The sequence below is a fragment of the Diabrotica virgifera genome, chromosome 6 (assembly GCF_917563875.1).
Source record: "Diabrotica virgifera virgifera chromosome 6, PGI_DIABVI_V3a".
In the NCBI taxonomy this organism is placed as follows: domain Eukaryota; kingdom Metazoa; phylum Arthropoda; class Insecta; order Coleoptera; family Chrysomelidae; genus Diabrotica; species Diabrotica virgifera.
This window is the reverse complement of record NC_065448.1, coordinates 101,002,110-101,026,651: the sequence shown is the minus strand read 5'-3', so window position 1 is coordinate 101,026,651 and position 24,542 is coordinate 101,002,110. Positions and strand designations below refer to the sequence as shown.

The window sequence follows — 24,542 nt, the reverse complement described above, 5'->3', positions numbered from 1 at the left end:
TATTAAAGGTGGAGACCGGTATGCTGTATGGAAAGGTGATACAATTTTACTGAAGAGCATAGAAAATTCTTTAAAATGAGTGTTTGGAAAGTTCTTTTTGTTAATTTGTTGCTTAGTTATTGGGAAAATAGCTTCAAAAGTCGATTTTTTGAAAATAATTAATAACTTTTCTAAAAATACACTAAAAGCTTTATTTTCGCGTAAGTAAAGGAACAATATTAGAAGTATTCAGCCGTTAAAATTTCAAGAAGTTTTACCTAATAGTTATTGCAAAATTGAAATTGTTTATCCCAAAAAGCTTCTATCTACAGCGTTATTATGCATAAACTATTAGGTCAACATAAATTCTAAAGACATCAAACCAAAGAGAAAGGTTCAATTTATCAAATTAGATCAAGTCTTGAATAAAAAGTTTATAGTAAATATTATAAATAATTATAAAATAATTTTGAAAAAGTAGTGTTATTTTAAGCTTATTCGCGAACTCAAGCGAGGGTGCTGCCGCTTATTTTGAACTAGAGGAATTGGGATGAAGATTTAAACAAAACATCCGTTAACCTATATATCAATGTCGATTGAATGCTTGTCTGGTGTGTTCATTTAATGAATGATTTATTTATATTAATTAATTACATCAATAAAAATATTAATTATATCAAAATGCATTATCCCAATTACATCGGCCATTTTCATGCAACTGCACTGCCACCTATAGTCGATTGAGTTCGCGAATAAACAATTAAAATAACAACCGCATTAACATGTGGGAATTAACTAATTTTGATGGGAAATAAGCCACAATTTTATTAAAAAAAATGGTTTTATTTTGACAACGACACCCGATTTGAGCGTCGAAACGTTAATAAAATCAGTTTTTTTAGTAAAATTGTGGCTTATTTCCCATCAAAACTAGTTAATTCCAAAAATGCCACAAGAAAATAGCTTCAGAACAACAACACGTAGGAAGTTAATTTTTTTTATTCGACATGTTGGTATTCTTATAGAAACTGAAACAAAAATTTAATGCCCTACAACCCTTAAAACCCGAGTTAGCCACTTTTTTCAAAAATTCACCGGGGCTTTGTTTATAAATATTAGAAAATTTGAAAAGCAACATTTAAACGAATGAAAGAGCATGTTTATACAAAAAAAAATTAAAACGATTCTTTTAAAAACGAGCCGTCCATGATGCGCCAAAAGTGAAGAGTTTAAAAGTAAAGCGATTCTTACCCTCTTGATTTTATTATCAAAAACTTAATTCACAACTACACATTTATAAAAGGCGCAATACCTCCGGTAAGATTTAGGTACAAAATTAACAAAACCCAAAAAAAAATATATAATACAATATTCCAGTTACCCGTCGTTTGTCACCATTAATCCCTTTATCCTAAAGATAAATAACAGTTTGTCGACGAAAATTCCATTCGATCAAATGTTCGTCGATGAATTGTCCATTCGATGAATTGTGCATTCGACCAACTGTTTGTCGACCAACTGTTGTCGACCAATTTTCCGTCGACGAAGTGTTCTCGACCAGCTTTCCGACACCGGATTTGGGTGTCATTGTATTCTGTTGGTTAATTCCTACCATTTTAGCCACCGTACGTCATGATTGGAAAAATAGCAGCGAATATACGTAACTAAGGCCCTTTCAATATTTTACTGTAATTGATTTTTCTGTGTCATTGTATTCTGTTGACTGATTCCTATCATTTGAGCCGCCGTACGACACGTTTGGACCAATGGGAGTGAAGATACGTAACTAATACCTAACAAGAGGTTTACTCAAACTTCTTTTTTGTACTTATACCACTCGGTAAAAGTACAAAAAAAAGTTTGGGTAAACTTTTGCACAACTGTGTAAATACTAACGAAAAATCTAAAATATTAAAAAAAATTAGTGGAATCCGTTAATCTGTTCTCGAAAAAATTAGCTATGAAAATGAGCATAATTTTCTATATCCCTAACTTTTGACGAGCAGTTTAGCTTAAATGGGGAAAAGCGGTAAGCTTAGACCAAACACCAGTAGGAGGCATTCAATTAATTGAGGAAAAAAATTAAATGGATAACAATATTTATTTCAGTTACACAAAAGGCATTGTCCCGCTAGAATGTTTGAAATCACAATTAATAGTCCTACAAAAAAGACAGGCGTTTAAAAGTGATAAGACCATTGAACAATAAGCCTGTGAGCTACCTTTTAAACACATTCTTAAAAATAATCCATAACACAATTAAAAAAAGGTTTGTTAAGAAATTCTTTTATAGACTTCAGAAATTCAACAACTTCTCCTGATTATGTTTAAAAAACGTACGGAATGCACTAAATGAAAAAAAAAAAAAAGAAAAAGATTTATCATACCGTTATACTATAATATATCCTTACGTTGAATATTTGATGCTTCCCTGTGGAGTATAAAACGGACAGTTGTGTTTTTCCCGTGATCTGCCTTGTTTAGTCTTCTTTGTCGTTTTATTCGTTAAATCCTATCCTCTTAAGTCACAGCGTCAGAAAGCAGTGGGTATATGCAGTGAACGGGAGGCCTATGTCGAACAGTGAACGTTGGGGCCCTTTCGCGTTTATCATATGTAGAGAAGTCGCTTGTCAAAAACTGGACGTATGTAATCGTATTCTATTTGTTAAATACTCTCACATAATATGTCATACCATGTGCGTTAATCCATTTTATTTCTACAATTTTAAAGTGTTATTACATGCCGTCATTTTCATTTGTCTACACCATCGTATTCTGCCAGTTAAATCCCATCGTTTCAGGCGCTGTACGTCACGATTGAACCAATAGGACCGAAGATACATAACTAAGGCCCTTTTGACCTGCTGCTTGTTTGATTTTTCTGTGTCATTGTCTTCTATGATGCCTAAGGCATATTTATGACATGTCTTATTTTTAAAGAAAACAAGTAATTGGACTTCGTAAGTCCTAGGTTTTCACCCAAAGTAATCGAAAGTAGAATTGGAAGTCGATATTTGAATTCTTCGTGTAACTTTGCGTGGATTGATATACAAATTTACTAATTTTGAGTCATTTTTACTAAACTGTTTACACAGAAATAACTCTAAAGATTCAAACCTTTCAATACGCTTCGATTTATGTGTTCGTATACTATTTCTGAGTCTATTGGGACCGTGCAAGTTCGGCAAAACGACACCTGGTTTCTACGCTCTGCAACTTTATTCGCACTTTTAATTATATTGGCCAATTATATTAATCCTGGTTACTGGATAATTGTCAAGGCCATAATCCAAAAAAATAATAAGAAGAAAAAATAAGATTCAGGTTATGTTATTAAAACGTAAACAATTGTATGTAGTAAATAAAATTAGTTATTAAAATGCAGTACTGCAAGCAAAATACAATTAATTTAATTTGCCTTCATATAATAATTGCATATAATATCAATATTGCAGAGCAACATATAATTTTTCTTCTTCAATGACAGTAGGTATGAAATGTACGTCAATTTGACAATTTCAATGGACAATATGAATTATTTAAGAAAGTTGCAATATTTCTCCGCTATTCGCGCACGATCGTTTCTCGTATCCGTTCCAAGTACTTGCACACCGCGAATAATGGCATTTCCGGTTATAACTTTTTAAGCGGAAATTACGTAAAAACCAAAATTTTACATTTGTTCTCATCTTGCTAAGCCACGTTGAATAATATATCACTTATTCTCTTTCGGCAACTTTAAAATAGTAAATACTTACGGTTGCAACTCTAAAACCGGAACTCCGACGTCAAATTTCTCATCTTTAATAATACCATCCTTAAGTTAAAAGCTTTCATTCGACACCCGATTTGTCATTCTATCTGTATTAATAACGGAGGAGTTGTATTCGCGGATGGACAGACATACGGACAGACAGCCTAGGTAAAATTTTTCATCTTTAATACCATGCTTGAACTATAAGCTATCATTTGGCACCTCATTTGCCATTATACCTGGTATAATGACGGAGGATTTATACTCGCGGTCGGAGGGATCGACGGACAGACAGCCTAGGTCAAATTTTTCACCTTTAGTATCATCCTTGGATTATAAGCTTTCATTTGACACCTCATTTGTCATTCTACCTGGTATATTGACGGAGGAGCTATATTCGCGGTCGGACGGACCGACGGTCAGACAGCGTAAGTCAAATTTCTCACCTTTAGTACCATCCTTGGATTATAAGCTTTCATTTGACACCTCTTTTGTCATTCTACCTGGTATAGTAGAGGAGTTATATTCGCGGTCGGACGGACCGACGGACAGACAGCCCAAGTCAAATTTCTCACCTTTAATACCATCCTTGGATTATAAGCTTTCATTTGACATCTCATTTGTCATTCTACCTGGTATAATGACGGAGGAGCTATATTCGCGGTCGGACGGACAAACGGACAGACAGCCTAAGTCAAATTTCTCACTTTTAGTACCATCCTTGGATTATAAGCTTTCTTTTGACACCTCATTTTTCATTCTACCTGGTATAATGACGGAGGAGTTATATTCGCGGTCGGACGGACCGACGTCTCACCTTTAGTACCATACTTCGATTATAAGCTTTCATTTGACATCTCATTTGTCATTCTACCTGGTATAATGACGGAGGAGCTATATTCGGGGTCGGACTGACCGACGCGACGGACAGACAGCCTAAGTCAAATTTCTCACCTTTAGTACCATCTTTGGATTATAAGCTTTCATTTGACACCTCATTTGTCATTCTACCTGGTATATTGACGGAGGAGCTATATTCGCGGTCGGACGGACCGACGGTCAGACAGCGTAAGTCAAATTTCTCACCTTTAGTACCATCCTTGGATTATAAGCTTTCATTTGACACCTCTTTTGTCATTCTACCTGGTATAGTAGAGGAGTTATATTCGCGGTCGGACGGACCGACGGACAGACAGCCCAAGTTAAATTTCTCACCTTTAATACCATCCTTGGATTATAAGCTTTCATTTGACATCTCATTTGTCATTCTACCTGGTATAATGACGGAGGAGCTATATTCGCGGTCGGACGGACAGACGGACAGACAGCCTAAGTCAAATTTCTCACTTTTAGTACCATCCTTGGATTATAAGCTTTCTTTTGACACCTCATTTTTCATTCTACCTGGTATAATGACGGAGGAGTTATATTCGCGGTCGGACGGACCGACGTCTCACCTTTAGTACCATACTTCGATTATAAGCTTTCATTTGACATCTCATTTGTCATTCTACCTGGTATAATGACGGAGGAGCTATATTCGGGGTCGGACTGACCGACGCGACGGACAGACAGCCTAAGTCAAATTTCTCACCTTTAGTACCATCTTTGGTTATAAGCTTTCATTTGACACCTCATTTGTCATTCTACCTGGTATAATGACGGAGGAGTTATATTCGCGGTCGGACGGACCGACAGCCTAAGTCAAATGTCTCACCTTTAGTACCATCCTTGGATTATAAGCTTCTATTTGACACCTCATTTGTCATTCTACCTGGTATAATGACGGAGGAGCTATATTCGCGGTCGGTCGGACCGACGGACAGACAGCCTAAGTCAAATTTCTCACCTTTAGTACCATCCTTGGATTATAAGCTTTCATTTGACACCTCATTTGTCATTCTACCTGGTATAATGACGGAGGAGTTATATTTGCGGTCGGACAGACCGAAGGACAGAAAGTTTAAGTCAAATATCTCACCTTTAGTACCATCCTTGGATTATACGCTTTCATTTGACACCTCATTTGTCATTCTACCTGGTATAATGACGTAAGAGTTATATTCGCGGTCGGACAGACCGACGGACAGATAGTTTAGGTCAAATTTCTCATCTTTAGTACCATCCTTGGATTATAAGCTTTCACATTTTTTCAAAATTGGGTGAAAACAACTTGATGCCAGAATGATTTGTTGATGAAAATAATATATACATTCTCAAATTGCCTATTTTTCGTTGTGGATAATATTGTATTCAACAGTGATGCCAAATTTCTGATGCCAAAATGATTGATAATGAAAGTGGGATATACGTTTTCATGTATATAGCGGCAGCGACAAAACGGTAAAACACTGAACTAAATGTATATAATATTTTCACTGTGCCATCATTTTGAACTCAAACATTTTATGGAATAAACTTATATAAGTCAGTAAGGAATAAACAAAGAAAGCTGATATATTAAAGTAACATCAAGGAATCAAATCTCTAACTACAGAGTTGATTAGACTTCTGCTAACAAGTACAGGAAAAAAGTTATTAAGGTAGTGTAAAGTGGCATCGATATACAGATGCCACTTTGCAAGACGATGCCAAATTGATGGTAAATGCATAATGTATCGATGCCAAATTGATAGTAGGATTTATATATATATATATATATGTATATATATATATATATATATATATATATAAATACGTGTACATAGAAAGCTATGATCTGCAATATATTTGTGCTTGAACTATTTAGTCATTTCAGTTCGGCTATTCCCATTCCGTTCCGCGGAGCCTGAGGCCGTTCGGCTATTCCTATTCCATTGCGCGGAGCCCGAGGCATGCCTCAAGGTAGGATGAATTTTGTTCCTAGAATCGGTGGCACATTTTTCAAATTGTGCCGGTTTTACTGTTGGTGTTGTCCCATACTGTTGCAGATGGTATGAGGCATGCTTCAACGGTAATGATTTGAGAAAGTTGGAATGGCACGTGGAAGACGGGTATATAAGAAGATAAAGAGTCAGCGCCGTACGATTTTAAATTTTTTTTCATAAAAATAAAGGTATTTAGGAAATTTCAAAAAGCTAAATTATATTTAAATAACTGATTATAAAACAACGAAATAAAGTAAATAGTCGATTGATATACCGGTGAGGCACTGCCTCACCTGCCTCATAGGACAAGCCGCCACTGCCTATGCAGAAAATTCAAACGGACGGACGTAAGATACGACCACTAATTTTATTCAGAGCAAACATATTATATACATTCTGCTAAATCGTGACCTCAAACAAAGATTTGGAAAGAAGTTTTCTACGAAATATAAATAACAAGTAACCAAACTTCCCCTCCGCCCTATTACATCAACTATCGAATATCGAGAATTTACTTGAGAGGCTTTCCACTATGAGCAGGAGTTACACCCTAAAAACCATAATATAAATTTAAAAATATAACAAAAATTTTTCATGAGACACTGCACCTAACCACAAAAACATTTTGACACTAGGGAAATTGAATTATCTGAACTGAATGCTAAAATCTGAAATGATATGCTATAGCCACCCTATTCTCTTAATTTGGCTCTTACGATTGCCGAAGCAGCAATTACGATAAGTACTTCTCAGGACTTCCAGACTGCACTATAGCTAAGTTTATTACATATAAGTAAAATTTATTCACATAATTGAAAATCAAGTTCTCATGTTGGAGAATAGAACTTTTTTGCAAGAGTATATTGTCGTTCTCACTATCAAGCCGAAATTTTTTCAGAACCCTTTGGGAAAAATACAAAACCTACTACAATAACCATATTCTTATTTTTAATACTCTTATTTTAATCATTTATACAATATAATTATAGAGTGTTTAGATAGTAATGGCAGGGAAGCTCAAGCACGGATTTTTGCAACTACTCACATCACATGGGGAGAAACCTTGTGCCCTGTACATAGTCCGTTCTTTAACGGTAAAATATCGCAAAACCTCTCAATTTTAAAGAACCGCTTAGATTGACATGAAATTTGGCACACACATAGCTAACATGTCAAAGAAAAAACTGATATTGTGCCGATATGTGCTTTTGCCCTGGGGGTGACTTTCACCCCCTCTTGGGGGTGAAATAATATTCGTCCAAAGTAAGTCAGGAAATGTATAAACTGGCTAATTTTAAGTAACTTTTGTTCTATAGAGTTTTTTCACTAAGTCAATATTTTTCGAGTTATTTGGCAGTGAATATGTTCATTTTTTCAACAAAATAACCACGCTTTTAGACGGTTTTTCGTAAATAACTCAAATAGTGAGTATTTTGCCGAAAAAACATTCTCAGCAAAAATATAGCCTGTAAAAATTTTTAAAAAAATGGTGTATATATCACGTCTCTATCACCTAGTAGAAGCAGAGTTATAGCTAATGAAAAATAGGTTCATATTCGTCAAATTCCAAATGGAATACTTTAACGTGAAATAACCAAAAATGAAACACATTTCGGGGAAAACTCATTACAACTTATTTAAAATTTTTAAAAAAGCTTCATTTTTGTTTTATAAAAAAAATTCTAGCATCAAAAGTAAACAAGTCACGCTCAAAATAAAGTTAGTCCCTTTTTGTTTTGGCAAAAAATCTAGAAAATCACCCCCTAATTAGTATCTTAAATGAACTTAATCGTTACGACTTCACAAGTTTCTTGACTCTTGTATGTATTGTATGTAAAGTCCTTATTATTGAAAAGGCTGTAGTTAAAAGGGGTTGAACGAGTCACTGATCACGAATTTATGCAAATTTAGAAACACCAAATCTTAATCAATTTTTGTCTAACAGAAAAACAAAAAAATAGATGATATTCAGAAAAGCAATGCTGAATTTTTTTGTTTTTCGAGATTTTTGGTATCTCTAACAATTTTTAAGTTATTTTGAAAAAAAGCATATTTTTTAAAATTAAAATTTTTAAAAATTTTAATCTGAAACCAAATTTTTTCAAAAATAAACACGTTGAATCAATGAAACTTACAGATCATATAAACACAATATATGTAAAATAATTTGTGGAGCGGTAACGATAAATTTCATTTAAGTTGCTAATTAGGGGGTGGTCTTCCAGATTTTTTTTGCTAAAACAAAAGGACCAACTTTATTTTGAGCGTAACTTGCTTAAATTTAATGCTAGAAACTTTTTGTAAAAAAACAGAAATAAAGCATTTTTAAACACTTTAAAAAAGTTATAAGGGGTTTTCCCCAAAAAGTGCTTAATGTTTTGGATATTTCACGTCAAAATATTCTATTTGAAATTTGGTGAATATGAATATATTTTTCATTGGCTATAACTCTGGTTCTACGAGATCCAGAGACCTAACGCGTACATCATTTTTTTACTTTTTTATAGGCTATATTTTTGATAACAACGTTTTTTCGACAAAGTACCTACTTTTTGAGTTATTTGCGAAAAACCGTCTAAAAATGTGGTTATTTGGTTGAAAAATTAACATATTCACTCGCAAATAACTCGAAAAGTGTTGACTTGGCGAAAAAGCTCTATAGAACAGAAGTTACTTAAAGTTAGTCAGTTTATCCATTTCCGGACTTATTTTGGACATATATTTTTTCACCCCAAGAGGGGGTGAAAGTCACCCCCAGGGCAAAAGCACACATCGGCACAACATCACTTTTTTCTTTGACATGTAAGCTATACGTATGCCAAATTTCACGTCAATCCAAGCGGTTCTTTAAAATTTAGAGCAAAAACCGTGAAAGAATGTACTAACATGTACCTCTACCATATATTGGCTCGTAATACAGGGGAGTTCGGTAAGGAGAAGGCGAAAAAAAAATATATCCTTAGAAAAACTCAAATTCGTCAGTTTAAGATAAGGCAAGTGAAGTACATGCAAAAGGGTGTATATTTCAAAAATATGAGGATTTGAGCGGGGTTTAAGGAAATGGGCGAGTCACAAACTTTTACAAAAAAAGCGAATATATCGCGAAATGAACGTCAGATCGAAAAACTAAAAAATACATGTTCAATATTTTTCAAAACTCTATCGAATGATACCAAACACGACTCCCCACGGAGAGGGGGTATATTTAAAATTTTAAATACGAACCCCACGATATTTCTCGAAATGAACATCAGATCGAAAAACTGAAAAATACACGTATTCAATAATTTTGAAAAATCTTTCGAATGGCACCAAACACGACCTCCCACGGATGTGGGATACTTTAAAATCTTAAATAGGAGCCCCCAATTTCTATTTCAGATTTGGACTCTTTACGTAAAAATAAGCAACTTATCTTGACATTTTTTCGAATTATGGATAGACGGCGCTATAATCGGAAAAACGATTGTTGGAAATGGAAAATTAAATTAAAAATGGAATTCCCCACTTAATGGCCCAACTTAACTTTTTTTGGTTTTAGGACCTAATCTTCACAACCCCATATGTCCCCATAACGCTCAAGTAACTGCCAAGTTAGCATACTTTCCTTCCCTACTATAGTACTTTTAAATAGATCTAGCCGAAAAATAAATTCATACATTAAACTTACCTCACCTTCATTGATAAGGTTATCTTGAGGTTTTCTTACATGGGAACGTCCTACAGAAGATTCCTCAAAGAGTTTAGAATATTCAGGATCGAGATATTTTCCACTGGAATAGCGAGACTGACTTAACCCTGATGTTCCGTATTTTTCCATGGTATTTAAATGTATATCTCTTCGACTCATCCTTCTTTCTGCGCTTTTATTTTTATTAAAATCCAAATATGCATTTTTCTGGGGACTTTTAACCTTAAAAGTCCTCTTTGGGCTTTTCTGTTCAACTGCAGATGATTTGGACAAATTTGGATGGGAGGATGTACGATTCAATGACACATTACTTTGATATCTGCTTGCAGAAACATTTGTTCTGAACTTTTTGTCATTTTCAAAGTCATGATAGCTATACGATTCGCGTAAAAATGGAATTAGTGGACTGCTTCTGCCTAAATTGATTGGTTGGTCAGATGAATTTTCAAATAGACCTGCTGATTTGAAATTATGGGATGGTAGTACTGGTCCAGCTCTTGTAACATTTTCATATTGAATATACTGGTGCCTAAAAAGTACCTATTATTAATTTATGAACCTAAACATTTGTGGGACATAAAGGTTTTAATTTTGGTTAAATTAAATAAAACTAAGTATTGGTTACAATAAATTATAATGATGTGATGAAACGTTACAAATGAAGAAACTGTGTTAAATGTAATAGAAAAGGATCGGTTGATATGACTGGAATAGTCTAGCTAATAAGTTAATAGTAACAAATTTGTGAATTAATTTTGTGTATGATTTTATGCTTGTGTAAGGTAGACGTAAAAAGTGAAAGAACAGTAATTTGGGGAACAGATATTTATATAAAATTGTTGAAGCATCATAAATGCCTAATATATGGAAAACAGTACTTGCAAAACATGTATAGCTGAGTATATACAAAATGTATGTATGTAACCCATTATCCTTTCTGTGGACAATGGGTAGTCGAAAATGTTTTCCATTTTTGCCTGTTTTTCGAGATGTGACTCATGTGATTAAAGGTCATACCGACTTCTGCTTGGGTACTTCTAATCCAAGTTTCCTTTGGCCATCATTGTTTCCTTCGTCCTTTTGGGTTCCAATGTAGGACTTTCTTTGTAATTTCGTTTTTGCTTTTTCTTAACGTATGTCCCAGTCATCCAAACTTCCGTTTGCGTATTTATTTGCCAATTTTCTCTTCTTCTGCTCGGTCCCATAGCTCTCAACTGCTTATAAACTTGGGTCACAATATCTTAAATATTCTTCTTAGATATCTATTTAGGGAAACCTGGAGTTTATTTTGTATTGTTTTAATAATTGTCTGAAATTATCTAAAAAATAACATGGACGGCAATGCTGACAAATGTAGCAGTCCTTAAGAAAGCAAATGCTGCTCGCGCCTGCTTGATAACATCAAATATAGAAAGATGGCCTATTTTAGGCACGTCGTAAGGGGAGACCGATTTAATATTATTCAACTTATTATGATGGGTAAAATCGAAGGACGCAGAGAAATTGGTAAAAACAGGGCTCTTGGTTGAAGAATATCAGACAGTGGAGAGGAATAAAGAAAGGGTTGTAACTATTTAGAATAGCTCGAGACAGAGACAGTTTTGCCATGTTAATCGCCAACGTCAAGGGGATTTGATAGGGCACGTTAAGAAGAAGATAGATTGTCAGGGTGCTTTTACGCCATATCTTATCTTATAAAATATAGTCTTGCTAAAGTGCTGCTAGCCTTATTTATTCTTTTGTCGACGTCTCTGAGTACTCCATTACCGGAATGAAACCACCTCGAACCCAGTCAATAATAGAAAATTCCGAATGTATATCCGATTTTACCATAAACAAATGTTTATCACAAATCACAAATCACAAATCAACCACTACAGGGTGAAAACAACCCTGAAGTCAGTCAAGAACTGAAAATTCTGAATCTGTATTTAGTTTTAGTATAAAAACATGTGCCGCTTTTTTTTCGAAAAAGTGAACAAATCAATCCCACAAACCGTCCTTGAAACCAGTCAAAACGAGCATCGCACTATTTTTTTAGAAAATTGATTAAACCATCCCTATAAGGTTGAAGCCGTCCCTATAGGGTTGCCAGCTCACGTTTGGGATTTATACTTGAAATCACCCTGAAACCAGCCAAACAATATAGACGAAGCAACGAAGCATTAAACCTAGGAATTTTGTGCAGTAAGATGAATCGTCATGCAACTTTTTGCATTCGATTAAAGAGAGTGTCAGGCAACTTTGTGAACTAAATTCATCTATGGCAAAAATTTTTGTGCCTAAGAAAATGCATTTTAAAAGTGCATCTCGAAGAGGTGAAAATGAAAAATTTAGAACTCGGGAAATATTGATGGAAATGAGTTCAATTTTTATAATCGGGGGTTTTGGAGATCGCTGAGCACGAATTTCATATCGGCGATGGTCTCAAAGGTACCTGGTGCCCACGGTGGAACTCGTCGCCTAGAGTTTTATGTTATAATCATTAAAAATCAGTCAATATCCATTACTCGGGGGGTTTTTGGGGTCGCCGGCCACGAATTTAATGTTGGCGATGGTCTCCAAGATACTTGGTGCCCAGAATGGAACTTGTCGTCTGAGTATTATGTTATAATTATTCCAAATCATTTAAAACCATTACGCGGGGGGTTTTGGTCGGTCGCTAAGCATGAATTTCATGACAGAGATAGTCTCCTGGGTACCTGGTGCCCAAGTTGGAACTTGTCGCCTGGAGTTTTATGTTATAATCATTCAAAATCAGTCAATAACCATTACTCTGAGGATTTTGGGGGTCGCTGAACAAGAATTTCATGTGTTCGATGGTATCCAAGGTACCTGGTGCCCAGGGTGGTACTCGTCGTCTGGAGTTTTATGTTATAATTATTACAAATCGTTTAAAACCATTAACTGGGGAATTTTGGGGGTCGCTGAGCTTGAATTTCATGACGGTGATGGTCTCCAAGGTACCTGGTGCCCAGGGTGGAACGCGTCGCCTGGAGTTTTATGGTATAATCATACAAATTTTCTTGGTACTGGCTTTAATTACGGTATCACTTTTTAGATGTTTTTTTATAATTAATTAAACATTTTTAAAAGAACGGAATTATAAATGTGTTGCTTGGAGGTATTCACATATATACTATGCTTTGTTTTTAAACCAGGAGCAGTAAAATAAAAAGACAGATTTACACCCAATAAAGTCAATAGAAAAATCACCATATACATCTTCTTTTTTGGTTGATCATATCGGTCTTCGACGGTAATCCATAAACATTATATTATACTAATACGTCGCTAAAGAGTTCTAAAAACCACTGTTTTTTTATATAAAAGCAGACTAGAAATCAAAAATTAAAGCAATACCGCAGAAAACACAAAAAATCGCTGATATAACTTAATTACCCTTGAAATTCTAATAATGTCAAAATTTCATAAATGTCATTAGTGTCAAAATTTAACGACAACTGCTTTAGAAGCGGCAAAATTTTAAAATAATTTTTAAATAGGTATTTTTTTAGGATATAATATAAAAGTGTTTTAAGAAAAATTATTAATGAAAAATATATTTAGCGACCCCCAAAACACCGAAGTAATAGATATTGACTGATTTTGAATGAATATAACATAAAACTGCAGGCGACGAGTTCCACCCTAGGCACCAGGTACCTTGGTGACCATCGCCGACATGAAATTCGTACTCAGAGTCCCCAAAAACTCCCGAGTAATGGTTATTGACTGGTTTCGAATGGTTATAACATAAAACTCCAGGCGACGAGTTCCACCCTGCGCACCAGGTACCTTGGAGACTATCGACCACATGAAATTCTTGTTCAGCGACCCCCAAAACCCTCAGAGTAATGATTATTGACTGATTTTGAATGATTATAACATAAAACTCCAGGCGACAAGTTCCATTCTGGGCACCAGATATCTTGGAGACCATCGCCAACATTAAATTCGTGGCCGGCGACTCCAAAAAACCCCCGAGTAATGGATATTGACTGATTTCTAAAGATTATAACATAAAACTCTAGGCGACGAGTTCCACCGTGGGCACCAGGTACCTTGGAGACCATCGCCGATATGAAATTCGTGCTCAGCGATCTCCAAAACCCCCGATTATAAAAATTCAACTCATTTCCATCAATATTTCCCGAGTTCTAAATTTTTCATTTTCACCTCTTCGAGATGCACTTTTAAAATGCATTTTCTTAGGCACAAAAATTTTTGCCATAGATGAATTTAGTTCAAAAAGTTGCCTGACACTCTCTCTAATCGAATGCAAAAAGTTCCATGACGATTCATCTTACTGCACAAAATTCCTAGATTTTGGGCTTTTTAGTGCTTCGTTGCTTCGTCTAATAGATACTTTGGGATATGTACTCAGTATACTATGAAAATTAAAGTAAGTTTAGAGATATGTATGTATATTACGGTATACCGCAAGATTACCACTTGCGTCACGATTTTTAAATGACGCCAAATACGATTTCATTCCCGTCAAAATTCCCTACCGACGGATATAAATATAGCTATTTGCTTAATTATTTTGTAATAATTAGTTGTAACATAAGTCTCTATTCTATCTAATGATTGTATATCCAATATTTTTGTCATAATTTTTACCTAATGTTATTTAAGATTTAGAAATTAACTGTTATAATAATTAGTTTTAAGTCCTCATTGTAATTAATTATTGTATAACCAATATTGTTTGCGTCAATGGCCATTGCAGCCGAGACACATAAATTTAAATAAAAAAAATAATTTTATAATTTTTAGCGCTAGTGTGTTGTTTATGTTTAACCGTCTATATTTAGGTTTTTAGCTTATAGTTTTGTTTTTTAACAACATACAATAAAACCTCTTATTTTGGTCTGAGGATGGTACAAAACTTGTAAGTCCCGAAACCGGTGGCCACTATTTTACATCAATAAAAAAAGATTGTGAGTATTTACCATATTCTTTACGTTACCATTGCATTTGCGGACTCACAGTTGCAATCGTTTCATTAATAAATTATTTACTTAATATTAGTTGAGCCAATTAATTTATATGTACCTGTATTCTGGAACTAAATAAAAATCTCCTTCTAAATGCAGATTAGTGCCTTTCTTAACAAGAGGAGGGCGCGAATGTATTTCATATTGCAGAAATTTTTCTTGTTGCTCAGTTTTACCATCTAGCCCTCCTTCCAATTGCAAGTTGGTAAACTTTCTAATTAAACTTGGCCGTTCAGTGTTCTCATATTTTCTGAATTGGTCAGTGGTTTCAGTCTTTGACTCCATTTCTCCTGTTCCTAATTTTAAAGTTGTTGGGGTTCTACATAGCTCGGCTCTTTTAGCCAACAGATATTCGATGAATTTATCCGCATTTTCGGTGATGTGCGAGAAGTCTCCTTCAATTTTTAAATTTGTTGGTCTTCTTAATAAATGAGGATGTTTTGATGGTGTAAAATCGGGGAGTTCATTGCCGAATGGATGAGGTCTAGAAAAAAATGTAAATTAGGAAATTCATGTAAATACAATTTTCTCTAAAATATTCTTTATTAGGCGAGCGGCAGCAACCCCTAAAATAATGTTATCCCGACCACGAAAATCAACTTTAAGGTGAATAACAAATTTTGGTCATTCTTTATGTTTTCGAAGTCGCTGAATTCGAATATGAAGTTTACTTTTATCTAAAATTGGTGGAACATGTTCAAAAATCAAATTTTATAAAAAAAAATGCGAAAATCTATTTAGATGATTTTTCAAATTTATCTCGCTGTATATTTGGTTGCTGTTTTTAAATTTTATTTTATAATCTTTGAAGTATTCAGATAACAAACAGATTTGTCCGAGATGTTTAAATAAATTAAAAGAGGAGTTGTTAATTTTTAAATATTTTGTCATCAGATTTCGTCAGTTTCATGTTTACTTAAAAAAGTTGAGTGACAAACTTTTAGTTGATAATTTTAACCAACACAGCACTAAAAGGTGAGTCATGAAGAAGTTTTCTGGAAAATTTTTTCAAGTCAAATTATGCAATAGAAAAAAAGGTATGTGACTTTATAAACGAGTGGCACTCCCCCCAAAAAAAAACGCTTATTTCTCGAGATACTGACCTTGATGTGGTGAATGGGTAATTTTGGTGATACTTTATGTTTTTGATGGTGCTGAAAACGAGAATGTGGTGGTATTTTGAATTTTAAGTGGTGTGAACATTGTCAAAATCGAAATTTTACATTAAAGATAAAAAAAATGAAATCACGTTTTTCTTAAAATTAAAAGTTGCACCATTTTTTCACATTTTGTTCTTTGTACTCTGTATTTTAACATAAACTTGATTAAAAAACTTAATTTTAAATTTTGCCACCCAACTTTCCCGATTAAACTTTGCAATTCAGAAATCTTCACTTTTTACTTTAAAAAATTCATAACTTTTATTATAAACGAAATTTAATGGATTTTAATATAAAAAATATGAAAACGGAAAAGAGTTGTAGCTTTTTGTAGTGCACAAAAACATGATTTAATATTTTTTTTCATTTTCAGTATAAAATTGCGATTTTGACAATATTTCCCCACATAAAATTCAAAATAAACCTCATTTCCGTTTTCAGCACGATCATAAACATAAAGTATGACCAAAATTAGCCATTAACCACACCGTGGTCAGTATCTCGAGAAATAAGCGTTTTTTGGGGGAGTGCCACTCGTGTATAAAGTCACATACTTTTTTCCTATTGCATATTATTTTGACTTTTGCCAGAAAACTTATTTAGAAAATTATAAACTAAAAAGTTTGTCAGTCAACTATTTTAGTAAACATGAAACTATGGAAATCTGACGACAAAATGTTTAAAAATTAACAACTCTTCTTTTAATTTTTTAAACATTTTGGACAAATTCCGTTATTATCTAAATACTTCAAAGATGAAACAGTAAAATTCTCGAAAGGAAATATTTACAGCGACCAGAGATACAGCGAGTTAAAGTTCAAAAATCATCAAAAGTGATTTTTTGCATTACCTATTGTTTAAAATTTTATTTTTGAGCATGTTCCACCAACTATAGATAAAAATAAACGTCATATTTAGATTCAGCGACCTCGAAAACATAAAGAATAACCAAAATTTTATATTCACCTATCATGGTTGCTCTCTCGATTTCTATGCCTCTAATAAGGGGTGTGCCGCTCGCCTATATACACAGTAGGTACATTTAATAAGCGTTATTCTACATTAATAGAACAAAAATTGAGTTAAGTGTAATTAATAAAATTAATATTAAAACAACGCATTCCAAACAAAACTGTTATTTTCAACCATTTGTTAGGAGTATTGGCGGTGTGCAAGTACTTGGAAAGGGAAACGAGAAACGACCGCGCGCGAGTCGCGGAGAAATATTGCAACTATCTTAAATAATTCATATTGTCAATTGAAATTGTCAAATTGACGTATATTTCATACCTTCTGTCATTGACGCAGATAAATTATATATTGCTCCACAATATTGATATGATATGCAATTATTATATAAAGGTAAATTTAAGTAATTGTATTTTGCTTGCAGTACTGCATTTTAATAACTGATTTTATTTACTACATACAATTGTTTACGTTTGCTAAACATAACCTGCATCTTATTTTTTCTTCTTATTATTTTTTTGGACTATGGTCTTGACAATTATCCAGCAACCAGGACTAATATAATTGGCCAATATAATTAAAAGTGCGAATAAAAGTACAGAGCGTAGAAATAGAGGTCGCTTTGCCGAACTTGCACGGTCCCAATTATGGTGGATAAATTAAAATAAATTATATGTTGTAAACAAATATGTAGATAAGGGATAAAAAAAGACCCAGATAGTCCGTTCTTTAACGGTAAAATATCGCAAAACCTCTAAATTTTAAAGAACCGCTTAGATTGACATGTAATTTGGCACATACATAGCTAACATGTCAAAGAAAAAAAAGTGATATTGTGCCGATATGTGCTTTTGCCCTGGGGGTGGTTTTTACCCCCTCTTGAGGGTAAAATAATATTCGTCCAAAGTAAGTCAGGAAATGGATAAACTGGCTAATTCTAAGTAACTTTTGTTCTATAGAGTTTTTTCACTAGGTCAGTACTTTTCGAGTTATTTGGCAGTGAATATGTTCATTTTTTCAACAAAATAACCACCCTTTTAGACGGTTTTTCGCAACTAACTCAAATAGTAAGTATTTTGTCGAAAAAACATTCTTAGTAAAAATATAGCCCGTAAAAATTTAAAAAAAAAATGGTGTATATATCACGTCTCTATACATAGTAGAAGCAGAGTTATAGCTAATGAAAAATAGGTTCATATTCGTCAAATTCCAAATGGAATACTTTAACGTGAAATAACCAAAAATGAAGCACATTTTGGGGAAACCTTATTATAACTTATTTAAATTGTTTAAAAAAAAGCTTCATTTTTGTTTTATAAAAAAATTTCTAGCATCAAAAGTAAACAAGTTACGCTCAAAATAAAGTTAGTCCCTTTTTGTTTTGGTAAAAAAAATCGAGAAAATCACCCCCTAATTAGTATCTTAAATGAACTTAATCGTTACGACTTCACAAGTAAATTGACTCGTGTATGTATTGTTTTATATGATCTGTAAGTTTCATCGGTTCAAAATCCTTATTATTGAAAAGGCTGTAGTTAAAAGGGGTTGAACGAGTCACTGATCACGAATGTATGCAAATTTAGAAACACCAAATCTTAATCAATTTTTGTCTAACAGAAAAACAAAAAAATACATGATATTCAGAAAAGCAATGCTGACTTTTTTTGTTTTTCGAGATTTTTGGTATCTCTAACAATTTTTAAGTTATTTTGAAAAAAAAGCATATTTTTCAAAATTAAAATTTTAAAAAAATTTACTTTGAAACCAATTTTTTTCAAAAATAAGCACTTTAAATCAATGAAACTTACATTAAATAAGTAAAATAATTTGTGGAGCGGTAACGATTAATTTCATTTAAGTTGCTAATTAGGGGGTGGTCTTCCCGATTTTTTTTGCCAAAACAAAAGGGACCAACTTTATTTTGAGCATAATTTGCTTAAATTTAATGCTAGAAACTTTTTGTAAACACAGAAATAAAGATTTTTTTAAACACTTTAAAAAAGTTATAAGGGATTTTCCCCAAAAAGTGCTTAATTTTTTGGAGATTTCACGTCGAAATATTCTATTTGAGATTTGGTGAATATGAATCTATTTTTCATTGGCTATAACTCTGGTTCTACGAAATCCAGAGGCCTAACGCGTACACCATTTTTTTTTTACTTTTTTATAAGCTATACCTATTTTTTCTAAGAACGTTTCTTTCGACAAAATACTGACTTTTTTAGTTATTTGCGAAAAACCGTCTAAAATGTGGTTATTTTGTTGAAAAATGAACATATTCACTCGCAAATAACTCGAAAAATATTGACTTGGCGAAAAAGCTCTACAGAACAAAAGTTACTTAAAATTAGTCAGTTTACCCATTTCCGGACTTATTTTGGACATATATTTTTTCACCTCCAACAGGGGGTGAAAGTCACCCCCAGGGCAAAAGCACACATCGGCACAATATTACTTTTTTTTCTTTGACATGTAAGCTATACGTATGCCAAATTTCATGTCAATCCAAGCGGTTCTTTAAAATTTAGAGCAAAAACCGTGAAAGAATGTACTAAGAACGTAATTAGCGAGAATTTAACAAAGGTCAAGGAAGATAATGCGGAAGTTTGGTCAAAAATGAAGAACAGAATGTAGCAAACTCTGGTTCTCAATACTGAAAGCAGATATCAGCAATAAGAATATACCAAACATTAACGAGATTATTTCATTCATAGAGATTCTGACCAATAGGAAATTACAAGCATAAAAATTGCAGCGGGAATTTTTTTCGATAATTTCCCATCGTCAAGTACAACGTCAAATGCCCTTCGTTGCTACGCAAAAATGAACATTCAGTGACATCAATGACAACTAATGTTTTACAACTTGTCAAAGAGAATATCATGAACAGGTTTAGCAAATATTCAGTCGAATATATCAATAAAATATTAGTTAAAATGATTTAAATAACAGTAAAATCCGGTATAAAAGGTATATTTAAAAAACCCTCAAAAGGGCCACATCAAAATCACATAACTAGTTTTCGACTGGTTTACCAGTCATCATCAATGCTTACGTGCAATGTACATGCTAACCACCAAGATATTATTATACAAAAATATGTGGGTCAAAGCCCAGTAAAAGTAGTCCGTCAATGAAACATTGGTTTAAAATGCTACCTTAAGCCTGGATGTTTAAAATATTTTCTAATTTGCCCTAGGTAACATCTGAGATGTAGGTATGACTTGTTCACTTGTTGGAAGTCAGACGGCAAGTGACAATGAAAGTCATTTTCATTGTCACTTGCCGTCTCAATTCCAGACGTGAACAAGTCATATTTACATCTCAGATGGTACCTAGGGCAAATTAGAAAATATTTTCAAAATAAAGTCATTGTCATTGTCACTTGCCGTCTCACTTCCAACATGTGAACAAGTCATATCTACATCTCAGATGTTACCTAGGGCAAATTAGAAAATATTTTAAACATCCAGGCTTAAGGTAGCATTTAAAATCAATGTTTCCTTGACGGACTACTTTTACTGGGCTTTGACCCACATGTTTTTGTATAATACTATCTTGGTGGTAAGCATGTACAGTTACGGTCATTGAATAGTTACAGGGTTACGTATCTAGGAGCCGATTTTTTAAATTATTACCTCGTTTAAATGCACCTTTTACGTCAAAGTGACGTTACCAGTGGTGTACCTAGAATAGGGTACTTAAAATTAAAAAATAAATATATTTACAAAGTTTAACAAAATGGAAACTATAGAAAGAAGTTTTTTGAATAGAATGAATTATGGTCTTAATAATGAAAACAAGGAAGTCTGGTTTGAAAATACCGATTTTATTTTATATATATCTCAAATTATCTAATCTTTGTTCGATTTTCCATATGCACATATATGGCTCACGTCCAAATCTGCAGCAAATTGTCTTAAAAACCAACCTTCTTCGAGTTTGGCAATTGCTCTTGCTTTTGCGCATCATTCAAATTTATTAAGTATAACCATTTTGGATGAGTTTGATACCGTTATTTTATTTTTCAACACTCGCAAAATTTTTGACAAGCATTGACTTTTTGAAATTTTTTGACTTTGACATTTGTTAAGTCCGTACGACACTGCAATTTTACAGTATTACAATATAAAAATTAAGGTGTAAACTATTCAGTGATCGTAACTGTACATTGCACGTAATCACTGATGATGACTGGTAAACCAGTCGAAAACTAGTTATGTGATTTTGATCTGGCCCTTTTGAGGGTTTTATATACATTTTATACAGGATTTTACTGTTTTTTTGTATTACATGGTATACAGCCAACTACAGGAAAACTTTTTCCTTGTGGATTTTTTATTTAAAAAGCAATTTTATTCATGAAATAATCTTATCGAATTACACTCGAGCTCTTAAAAATTATCGGATTGTTTTGCCCACGTGACATTTTGACATATGGTTACTCCCCTTCGGGGGTCGTGAAATTAAAACTGTCAAAGTGTCACTCGGGATACGAATCGATCATTTTAGAGCTCTTGTGTAATTACTACTGATAATCGCAGGTCAGAAATATTATCTCTAACTAACTGCATAAGCACAAAAAGATCGGAATAATGATCAAGGGAACAAGAATACCTCTTATTAGAGATGGTAAATGTGCTGAATTTTAAATAACGCCGTGATCAGTAACCGTGATTTTTAAATAACCGCGATTTTAAACAGTGACCACAATCGCCATTATTTTATGTACCTACAGTAAAAGCTATTCACAATCATTGTAAAAAAATAACACGATCGTGATTGCTATGTACCAGAAAATATTGCTATATTGAATATTTATCTTTACCTAACGCAGCTAGATGATTTGACTTATTTATAATATACATTTATAATACTAACAATAAAGTAATCCGTTTCAACAGCACTAGAAAATGTTCTTGACAACGCTTCTTCTTTAAATAAAGCAAGAAATAACTCTAATATTTCAAAGAATTTCTAAAATTCACCATGGCTGGATCCCAGATTTTAGTCGCTCATTCCCAAACCGCGCTTATCGAGAATATCGTAATATTTATTATACAAACAGGTCTTGTAAGACAGCCACCGTGAGATTGATATTTTATATAATATATTCTGGTAACTGATCGCCGTGCTGAAGTTTGTCAGGAACGGCAGTTAGCAGTGATTTATAAATCACGGCGACTGAATCACTGGTAGTGAAATCACGTCCCATCACTACTTGTCATAATTGTCTGTCCCCACACGTGTAAGCATTTACCTTTGATTATTTTCTAACTTAAGAGGAAACAGTAGCGATCAACATGTAGCAAAAACGCGTTCCAAGATTGCGGCTGTAATTTGGAATATTTTTTCGAGATATTTGGCACACGTATTCGTAATATAATAAAGAATGGCGGAACAGAGCCCAATTTGAAAGATATATTAATATGTGGAAATTACTCCGTAATTAAATACAATATTAAAAAAACCAGCCTGTACCGCCATTAAGAAGAACAAAAAAATACACTTTCTTCAAATAAACTTTTTTATCCGATGCCTAGATTTTGTGTCATTTTGGAACTACTAAAATTTTTGATTTCATTAGTAGTTCCAATATGACACAAAATCTAGGCATCGGATAAAAAAGTTTATTTGAAGAAAGTGTATTTTGTTGTTCTTCTTAATAGCGGTACAGGCTCGTTTTTTTAATATTGCATTTAATTACAGAGTAATTTCCACATATTAATATATTTTTCAAATTGGGCTCTGTACCGCCATTCTTTATTATATTACGAATACGTGTGCCAAATATCTCGAAAAAATATTCAAATACAGCCGCAATCTTGGAACGCGTTTTCGCTACCTGTTGATCGCTACTGTTTCACCTTAAAGGTTTTTTGACACCGATTTCCAAAATGGAAACCGAAACACGAAAGCAAATGTTAATTGTAATTTTATTATCATTACAATCAATTCACAGAAATTAATTTATATTGTTAAGCGGTAAAAAGTAATTACACAACATTTTTATTAAATTATTTTTTACAATTATTCGTAGATGGCAGATTATTTTTTTTTTTGTCTGATCCATAAAAATTAATTATCACGAGTAGTAACTTCCAATTTATGATAAATAAGCAATTTATTGTTTATCTGGACATGTTGACATTCCCTTGAAGTTCTATGGAAGTGTATTTAATTTAGATAATATGTATTGACTAAAAACTTTGAGGTAAACGAATTCAGAGATAACAGTTAGTTCACTCACAATTAAATAATAATCTTTCGATTATGTACCTCTCTATAGAAAACTATAAACCACAATAGAAATATTATTGTTGTCAAATGTAATCGTATTTTAATCCATTAATGTACGCACTCGACTCTGACACGAGCGCGCCTTACTGGCAATTTTGTACACACGATCGACTGGGACACGAGCAGCCATTAAATTTTACTCCTTAAATTTTTTAACCACTTTCAGAGCTGATATTTTTATAGAAACATATGGGTGATTCGCCAAAATAGACGGCAATTTCGAGGTAGAGAAATTTAATTTAAAACATGGTTTAGAATTAGTTCATTTTTAAAATTTTTTTATAAAATGAGCTATTCAGCTTACCCATGATACCAGCAGAGATCATTTTTAAATATTTTCCGAAAAACGGAAATGTTGTGACTTCGGAGTGGACTAAGTGTCCATGGTGTTGACGTAATTCTCTGTTAATTGAAATTTATGATCGTAACAATTAAATAAAAATTGGTATGTAATAAATCTATACAAAACACTTCCGTTTTGATATAAACTACTACAGGAAAACATGAAAAATGGGTAAAATATCAATTGTGTCTGAGTTGATTTAGACCGGCCTTCGTGTTGGCAAAACTTTCCAATATGTAGCCGTGTCTTCGTTAAACTTCAAAAATCTAAGCTGCTTTTGAACACAATCTTGGCATTTCCTTTCTATACATTCTTCTGTCTTTTCTCCATTTTCTCCATGTCAACATAATGATTTGTTATCCGCTTCCACACATGAGCTCCATGTTTTCACATAATGTGCCTACATAGACAGATGTCTCTTTTATCAACATTAGAGAAGACTACCCAAAATGGTATATTCTCACATAAATAAGCAT

General features: G+C 33.4%; 1 protein-coding gene across 1 annotated transcript in view; it reads right to left on the bottom strand.

Moving 5' to 3' along the window:
- LOC114341412 (uncharacterized) overlaps nucleotides 1-24,542 on the bottom strand; it is a 194,714-nt gene that overhangs the window by 76,874 nt on the left and 93,298 nt on the right. The window contains exons 6-7 of the mRNA XM_050652978.1: nucleotides 15,353-15,778; nucleotides 10,271-10,820 (exon numbers count right to left, since the gene is read on the bottom strand). Of these exons, the coding sequence (XP_050508935.1) occupies nucleotides 10,271-10,820; nucleotides 15,353-15,778 (976 nt within the window). The remainder of the gene's footprint in view (nucleotides 1-10,270; nucleotides 10,821-15,352; nucleotides 15,779-24,542) is intronic.